Source organism: Elephantulus edwardii, unplaced genomic scaffold, assembly GCF_000299155.1.
Source record: "Elephantulus edwardii isolate Elephantulus edwardi_28Jun2011 unplaced genomic scaffold, EleEdw1.0 scaffold00475, whole genome shotgun sequence".
NCBI classification, from domain to species: Eukaryota; Metazoa; Chordata; class Mammalia; order Macroscelidea; family Macroscelididae; genus Elephantulus; species Elephantulus edwardii.
In genome coordinates, this window is record NW_006400225.1 from 1,878 (window position 1) to 11,096 (window position 9,219).

Genomic DNA, 9,219 nt, shown 5'->3' on the forward strand with positions numbered 1-9,219 from the left:
GTTTCCTGATAGAGTCCCATTTCTTGCTTTCTGGTGCTGCTAGTTGGTGAGGAGTTCTTTGACTCTCCATTAGTTTTGCTTATTGGCACCTAAATTTTATCTCCTCAGTTCTCTCTACTTTCAACTGGTAGCTTCTTATCTAGTTTCCCAATGCAGGAAGCATGTTTTATTATTGATGTGGAGACCATTCTTTGAGAATAGCTATATTAGAGTTGGGGGAAAACTTGTATTGGAATAATTATTGGTAGCGCTTACTTTGAGCATGTTTGAAGGAAGGGCCATTCCTTAGAGAAGGACATCTTTCTTGGTCAGTGTTTGTAAGAGAAAAAAAAATGGATTTGACACTTGTAATAAAAGGTTTTAGCACTTTGTTTATTTATATACAATTCCTGCTACTTTCCTTGCTTCACATACATCTGTCAAAACAAATTTGAATGCGCTGGAATCAAGAGAGTTACAGATTTTAGGGTGGACATGATTAGGCGGTTGACCACTATTGTAGCTTAGAAAGATGGCAAATAAGTGGGTTGTTGTTGTTGTTATGTGCCGTTGAGTCGCCTGCGACTCATAGCGACCCTATGTACAACAGCCCTAAACTCCACTCTGTCCTGTGCCAATCGCACCTTCTCTGACACTCCCATCCCAATTATCCCAGTCACTCAATCAATCCACCTCATAGAGGGCCTTCCTCTCCTGCGCTGTCCCTCCACCCTCCCAAGCATGATGTCCCTCTCCAAGGACCGGTCTCTCCTCACAACATGTCCAAAGTATGTTAGACGGAGCCTCAGAATCCTTGCCTCCAAGGAGCCACCCGGTTTAACCCTTTCTAGGACAAATCTGTTTGTTTTCCTAGCAGTCCATGGTATTCTCAATACTCTTCTCCAGCACCACAGCTCAAAGGCATCAATTCTCCTTCTATCCTCCTTGGTCACTGTCCAACTCTCTGATGCATAACAAGTGATTGGGAAGACCAAAGCCTGTATCAGACGCACCTTAGTCTCCAGAGAGACACCATTGCTCTTCAGTACTTTGGAGAGGTCCCTAACAGCGGACTTTCCCATGGCAATGCGCTTTTAATTTCCTGGCTGATGGTGCCAAGACTGTTGACTATGGAGCCAAGCAAACTAAAGCTGTGCACAATCTCAATCTCTTCACCATCCATCCTGATGCTGCCAATTGGTCCAGTGGTGAGAATCTTTGTCTTCTTGACATTGAGCCTCAATCCGTATTGTAGGCTGCAGTCCTTGACACTCTGCAGCAGGCGCTTCAGGTCCTCTTCAGTTTCAGCAAGCAGGGTTGTGTCATCCGCATAACGCAGGTTGTTGATAAATCATCCACCAATCTTGACCCCACATTTCTCCTCATAAGTAGGTTAGACCCCAAAATTTTTTTTAAGTTTAACTTTGTTTCCTTTTTCCTCTATATATCTATCATGTTTTATTTTTCTTATCTCTGTAGTGTCATTAAACTGGAGCCGAAAGAAGGGGAGACATACTTTGATGTTGTAGCCATCATTGACCCTGTCACCAGAGAAGCACAGAGACTTGCGCCATTGCTCTTGGTAAGGACAAACTCTCGTCACTTTTATTTGAAGCAGTTTTGTGCCTTGTCATTTTGAGTGCTGTTTATGATCACTTAGTTTTTTCAGGTCACAGAGATGTGAAAGTATAGGAGGGGATAGCAAGATGTCTTCTTGAAGACTTAAGGTCACCGGGATGTGAGAATGTGGAATGGGATAGCATATGTCTTCATGAGGACTTCAGAACACAGGGATATGAGAGTGTGGGATGGGATGGCAGGCTTCTTCATGAAGATTTCAGGTCACAGGAATGTGAGAGTGCTGTAATGGGATAGCAGGTGTCTTCATGAGGACTGGAGGTAGCTCTAAAAACAGCTCTATCAGCTAGGAAAACGTGTACATATTTGGTTATTCACAAAGAAATTTATAGCAAAATGCCCTTAAACTAAATTGATTTATATCATTATTTACTTCCAGTTAAAAAGAGAAAAGAGGGGGGAAAATCTGCTTTTAAAAAAATTTTCCAATGTCTATGAATGTATAAAAATCAGTAAAAAAAAAAAAAGTAAATTGAAGACATTTTCCTGTTTTATAACTAGCATGAGGTTTCTTTGCGGTTTTGGTTTTGGGACTTTTTCCCCAAAAAGTATTGTACCTTCTAACATTTCTAAAAGAATACATTTTTGGTTTTATCACCTGGTTTTCTTTTAGGTTATGTCTCAGCTGATAAACATGAACTTAAGAATTTTTATGAACTGCCAGTCTAAACTTTCCGACATGCCTTTAAAAAGGTAAAATAATTTCTTTAAGAAAGCAGCAATAGAAAAGATCATAATGAATCCAAAAGCTGATAATGTTAAAGATAAAACAAGTTTACAGGTAAAATGTCATGTTTGTAAAGATTATTGGTTGGATTTTCATTGTTCCCAAAGTCTGCTGCTCTAGTCACAAGTTTTTAAGAGCTTACTGTGGGCATTTAATACTAAAGGGAAATTTAGTGGTCTCAACCCAGAGAGCTTGTACTACCTGCTCTTATTTCTCCATTGAAATTTTACAGTTCTTTAATTAAAAATGTTGCCCAGTATATATACTAAACTTCTAGATGTCTTTTTGGTGCAGTAGAGACAGTTCCCTTTACTTTTTTCATTTGAGAAGAAATGTAAGTTATTTCTTTTTTTCTTTTTTTTTTTTATTTTATTATTTTTTGTGCATGTACCGTTAAATCAGATCTGACTGGTACAGGAGGAAATGGTCCCTCCGAAATGTAAGTTATTTCAAGCTGAGCTCTGCATACCTAAGGAAGATTTCTGAAGCTTGCTTGCATATGTCTGGAGAAATAGGACAGACTTGTCTATATGCTGTCATGAACTTTAGAATGGTTATTGATGAGAAAATGATATAAAAAGCTGCTAGTAACAAAAATTTAACATGTGGCACATGTTAGCACTATAAGAAATTACTGACTTTTTGAAAGTTAGATTCATGTTTGAAACGTGTTAGATGTGACAAAAGAATTAGAAAATTATAATTTCCCACATATAGGAGGTGTGATGACATTATTAAATAGTATTAGTGTTTTCAAGGTTTACCTGAGAACCTAATCACCATTTAGGAGTGGGTTTGTTGGTTTCTTTTTTTAATTGAAAAACTGGTTTTGAAGGGAAGAAATTGCTCAAAAAATGCTGGAGACCTCCAACAGCAGTGACCCATGACAGTACAAGAAGTGATGGCCTTCTATAAACCTACCTTTCCACCTGAAATTTTCCCATCTGCAACAAGGCATACAGTCATAGTTAACTTAAAGATGGTTTTGGAAATACTGATCCGAATTGAAAGAATAGTTCTCCAAACTTTGTTAATTTTAACCCCATTTTCTTTTATAAAATACTTGGAAACTCATGTACATAGACAGGAAAATCTAACACTTTCTCTTTTAATTTCAGCTTTTACCGGTATGTCTTAGAACCAGAGATTTCTTTCACTTCAGATAATAGCTTTGCCAAAGGTCCAATAGCCAAATTTTTGGATATGCCACAGTCTCCTCTCTTCACTCTGAATTTGAACACACCTGAAGGTTGGATGGTGGAATCTGTCAGAACACCGTATGATCTTGATAATATTTATTTAGAAGAGGTAAGTATGTCATACTTCCAGAAGTCTTTAATACATGTATAAACCTGTCTAAGATGTATTGATGTATGAAAGTCAGGTAGTATCTGAGTGAATACATTGAATCATAGTTTGAGTGGGCTTCAAAACCATAATATTCAAATATAATTGTAATTATATGTGTTTTCTGAAACCATAAAATTTCCTCTTTTTAAACTTTTATTTATCAAATGATTTTTACTCTCTGCAGAGTTCTACAGTCCTCACGACTAACCAGTTTCAAAACTTTTTCACCCCTTCCCCAATCTAAACCTATTAGTTTACTCCTCAGTGCCTCCTGCTCATTGCAATTCCAAATCTACTTTGGAGTAGATTTGCCTATTCTGGCGTTTCCTATAAATGCTGGAATTGTGTAATAAGTGGTGTTTTTGTGACTGGCTTCCTGGCAGAGAGTGTCTCTGTTAACCCCAGAGGCTTTGCATCTCCAGTGGTGGGATCCCCCCCAGTTACTCCTTGAGAGATGGATGGGGGCTCTCCTCTCTTTGTGCTTTATAGCCTCGGTATCCCGATGGCTCACTGTAAGTCGCAACCACCTCAACAGCACCAAAGCTTTTGAATATGCTTTTACATTACAGATTGTTTTCAGAATTGAGCTGTGTTGTATCATTTGCCTCTACTTCACCTTTTTTTACGACTGGATAACATTCCACTGTGTGAATCTAGAACATTTGCTCATCTGTTTGTCTATTGGACATTCAAGTTTCTTCTGTGGGGCTATTGCTAGTAATGCTGTTCAGAATACTCATGTCTGAGTTTTTCTGTGCGCATGTTCTTTTTTCTTTTGGGCTTAGAGCTCTTTGCTCTTCAAAAAAGGAACTATTAAACTGTGTACAGTTGCATTTTACATTCCCATTGGTAGCAGTTTGGTGTTGTTTTTTTTTTGATAGCAGTTTTTGAGGTTTCTCTTGAGGCATGAGAGGAAGCTCTGGTAGCCTAGTGTTAAGGAATTGCACTGCCAACCTAAAGTCACGTGATTTGAATTCACTGGCTGATCCATGGGAGAAAGATGGGCAATCTCCTTACATAGAATGCCTCTGAAAATGTGTGGAGGGTCAAATCTAAGTTGGTTCCAACTTGACTATACAACAACAATACTAATATATAAGATCACTCTCATGGTGTAGTCTGTAGAAACTTACATTGTTAACCCTCTGGCAATTCAAATCCACTAGTAGCTGGAGGAAGATGTGCAGTCTCTTCCTGTGTTGCTCAGAAATCCTCTGGAGGGTCAGCTATGAATCACTTCTAACTCACTGGCAATGAGTTGATGAGAATGAAGTTTGCTGTTGTTGTTTATGTTGTTAGATGTCATCAGGTTGACTTCAATTTGTAGTGAAACTGTTGAGCAATAGTTTAGAACTTTTCCCTATTCTGCATCATCTTCACAATCTCCATGTTTGAACCCACTGTTGCAATCACTGTGTCATGTCCTCTCATTGAGATTTCTTGCTAACCTCTACCTTTCTTATAAGTCTCTGGATGTATGAGGTTTTAGTACCTTTCTTATAAGTTTCTGGATATATAAGGATTGTAGTTTTCTCTTTAACCTCACCAACACTTCCTGCAAGTATGTATTATGATCTTGTGCTTTTGTTTTATATTTCCTTAATGGGAAATGACAGAAGATCGGGAGATGTATTGCATTGGTAAAAGTCTGCAGTCAGGAACCTCTCCAAATTACTGAGGAGCAGTAATGTTAATTTGAGAAGTAAGGTGCGTTTGATCCAGACCATGATCTTTTCAGTCACTTATGTACTGATGAGAGCTGGATAATGAATAAGGATGATGGAAGAATTGATGCCTTTGAACTGTGTTATTGGAGAAGGGTGCTGAATATCCAGCAGACTGCCAAAAGAACAAACATCTATGCATTGGAGTACATTAGAGTGCTCCTTGGAGGCAGTGATGGCACAACTTCATCTCACATACTCTGGGCATATTGCTTGGAAAGGCTGGTCTTTTGTTTTGGTTTTAATTCCATTTATATCTTTTTTTTTTAATTTATTTTAATGAAAGTTTACAGAGACTTAGGATTTCCAGTCACTCATTGTTGCACTTTTCTCCATGACCACCCTCCCCCTCAATTCAGTTTTCTCCTTGAAAAGTAAAAGAAAAACTCGTTCATTGTTATGCAGTCCCTACCCCCAAGTCCACTCCACTGTGCAGCCTTCATTCTGAACTGCTATAATGACAATAATACCCAATCATATATCCTTATAAACAGTTCTCTCCCTCATCTGTTTCAGTACAGTATACATCACCTTCTCTTTCTTCCCTCAACCCTGATGTCAGTCCCGTTTTACAACAGTGGACTTATGCAGTATTTGTCCTTTTGTGACTGAGATATTTCACTCAGCATAATGTCCTCCAGGGTCACCCATTTTGTATATTTCATGAGTGCCTTGTTTTTCAGTGTTCCATAGTAATCCATTATGTGAATATACCAGAGCTTCTCTATCCACTTGTTTGTTTTATTGGCCCTTGGGTTGTTCCTAGCTCATTGTTGTTGAGAACAAAGCCACAATAAACATGAGTGTGCATATATTTGCCTGGGTGGCAGTTTTGGTTTTTTAGGGTTATATTCCCAGTAGTGGAATTGCAGGGTCAAATGGTATTTGCAACTTTTTGAGAAAGCTCCATATAGCCTTCCATAGTGGTTGCACCATTTGACACTCCCACCAGCAATTCCAGTTTCTCCGCAACCTTGCCAGTATTTGATGTTTGCTGTTCTGCTAAATTTTGCTATTCTTACTGGTGTGAGATGGTACCTCATAGTTGTTTTAATTTGCATCTGTCTTAGATTTTGAATATTTTTCATGTGTGTGTTTGCCATCTGAATGTCTTCTTTGGTGAAGTGTCTGTTCATATCCTGTGCCCGGTTTTCAATTGGGTTATTTATCTTGTGGTGCTCGAGTATTTTATAAATTCTAGATATAAGTCCCTTATCTGACATGTTATTACCAAATATTTTTTCCCAATCTGTGGCTAATATTTGGAGGGGGACATCATGCTTGAAATGGTGGGGGGATGGCTAAAGAGAGGAACATCCTCAACCAGGTGGATTGACAAAATGACTACAGTGAAGTGTGGCAGAGATTGTGAGGATGGCATAAGGTAGGATAGGGTTCAGATATGTGGTTTATAGTCTTGCTATAAGTTGTACTCTACTCAGTGGTAACTAACAGTAACAACAATGACAAATGTTATTGGGCATGTTTTGTTTGTATTTTTCTAATGATTGGTGTTTAAAATGTATTGATTTTGGTCCTTCTCTTTTGATATGCAACTTTTGCTATACATGAACTTCTGGAGACATAAAAGTTTTTTTTATGCAACAAAAATTTTTGTGTGTTCTGTTTACATTCACATTTGCTTCTTGGAGTTTTTAAACTTTATAGTTTATTTCTTCTATTTTCCAATAGATTTTAACACAGAGTATAATCAGTTTTATTTTTTCTTTCTGATTTTCCTCATAATAATTTCTAATTATAGTACTGTTATTTGAGAAGATGCTTTGTATTATTTCTATTTTTTAAAAAAAATTTTGAGGCTTGTTTTGTGTCCTAATATGTGGTCTGTTCTGGAGAATAATCCAGTGCACTAGACAAGAATGTGTATCTTCTCTCGAGTGGATGTTCAGTATATATGTATATGTGTACATACATAAATATATGTATGTAAGTATGTAAGTATAGTTGCTTAATTATGTTATGATCTTCTGTATCTTTGTTGAGTATATTTTTACATGTTTTTAAATGGAAAGTTCTTTGTTTAAAGTCTTAACTGTTGTAGAGTGGCTTATTTTCTCAGTTCTTTTAGCATTTTTTTCAGTGTCTTAGGCTCTATTTGCACAGATATTTATTATAGCTCTATCTTCTTGCTAGATTTATTCATTATAATCTTTTCCTTGTGCCAGATGATAGGTTTTTTTTGCTGTGTAGTCTATTTCATCAGAAGTTTATAATTCCATGTGTGTGTGTGTGTGTGTGTGTGTGTGTGTGTGTATAAAAATAGAAAAATTCTTTTTTTTGTACCATCACCTTGATGTATTTCTTTCCTCTCATATTTAAATGGCGAGCTCTGGTGGCCTGGTGGCAAGAAGCTGCACTGCAATCTCAGAGGTACACAGTTCAAATCCACCAGATGCTCTGCTGGAGAAGGAGGAACAATCTCCTCCTATATCAGTCAGAAGGAGATTGTTCCTCCTTCTCATAACAAACTATGGCTGACTCTGAGAAGAATGGGAATCCCAGAACACTTGATCGTTCTAATGCAAAACTTATACTTGGACCAGGAGGCAGTTGTCAGAACAGAGCAAGGGAACACTGCATGGTTCAAAATTGGGAAGGACGTACGCCAGGGATGCATCCTATCTCCATACCTTTTCAACCTATATGCAGAACAGATTATCTGGGAGGCTGGGCTCTATGAGGAGAAATGTGGGGTCAAGATTGGTGGACAATTTATCAACAATCTGCGTTACGCGGATGACACAACCCTGCTTGCTGAAACTGAAGAGGACCTGAAGCGCCTGCTGCAGAGTGTCAAGGACTGCAGCCTACAATATGGATTGAGGCTCAATGTCAAGAAGACAAAGATTCTCACCACTGGACCAATCGGCAGCATCAGGATGGATGGTGAAGAGATTGAGATTGCTCACAGCTTTAGTTTGCTTGGCTCCATAGTCAACAGTCTTGGCACCATCAGCCAGGAAATTAAAAGGCGCATTGCCATGGGAAAGTCTGCTGTTAGGGACCTCTCCAAAGTACTGAAGAGCAATGGTGTCTCTCTGGAGACTAAGGTGCGTCTGATACAGGCTTTGGTCTTCCCAATCACTTATTATGCATCAGAGAGTTGGACAGTGACCAAGGAGGATAGAAGGAGAATTGATGCCTTTGAGCTGTGGTGCTGGAGAAGAGTATTGAGAATACCATGGACTGCTAGGAAAACAAACAGATTTGTCCTGGAGAGGGTTAAACCGGGTGGCTCCTTGGAGGCAAGGATTCTGAGGCTCCGTCTAACTTACTTTGGACATGTAGTGAGGAGAGACCGGTCCTTGGAGAGGGACATCATGCTTGGGAGGGTGGAGGGACGGCGCAGGAGAGAAAGGCCCTCTATGAGGTGGATTGATTGAGTGACTGGGATAATTGGGATGGGAGTGTCAGAGAAGGTGCGATTGGTACAGGACAGAGTGGAGTTTAGGGCTGTTGTACATAGGGTCGCTATGAGTCGCGAAGGCGACTCACGGCACATAACAACAACAACATATTCAAATAATTTTTATCTTTCCAAAAAGAAATCTTCTGCAGACATTGTATTACTGAGTCCAGTTTTCTTTATCCATTCTATTATCTTTCTCCTCATGTTGTACTTAGTCCACCAACATTTTGTGTAATTAATTAATTAGAGGCATGAACTTACTGCTGTCGTTGTTCTGTTTCATTGAGATACTGGTCATTTCTTTGTTCCTTTCATCTGTGATTAATTTTTTCCATCAAGTTTTCATGACATTTTCTTTTTTTAAAAAAAAT

At 38.6% G+C, this 9,219-nt stretch overlaps 1 protein-coding gene across 1 annotated transcript in view; it reads left to right on the forward strand.

Annotated features, from left to right (window-relative positions):
- Window positions 1-1,458: 1,458 nt before the first annotated feature.
- UGGT1 (UDP-glucose glycoprotein glucosyltransferase 1) overlaps window positions 1,459-9,219 on the forward strand; it is a gene marked incomplete at its 5' end in the record, with an annotated part of 80,808 nt that continues 73,047 nt past the window's right edge. Inside the window, 3 exons of the mRNA XM_006902945.1 lie at window positions 1,459-1,561; window positions 2,231-2,310; window positions 3,463-3,652. Of these exons, the coding sequence (XP_006903007.1) occupies window positions 1,459-1,561; window positions 2,231-2,310; window positions 3,463-3,652 (373 nt within the window). The remainder of the gene's footprint in view (window positions 1,562-2,230; window positions 2,311-3,462; window positions 3,653-9,219) is intronic.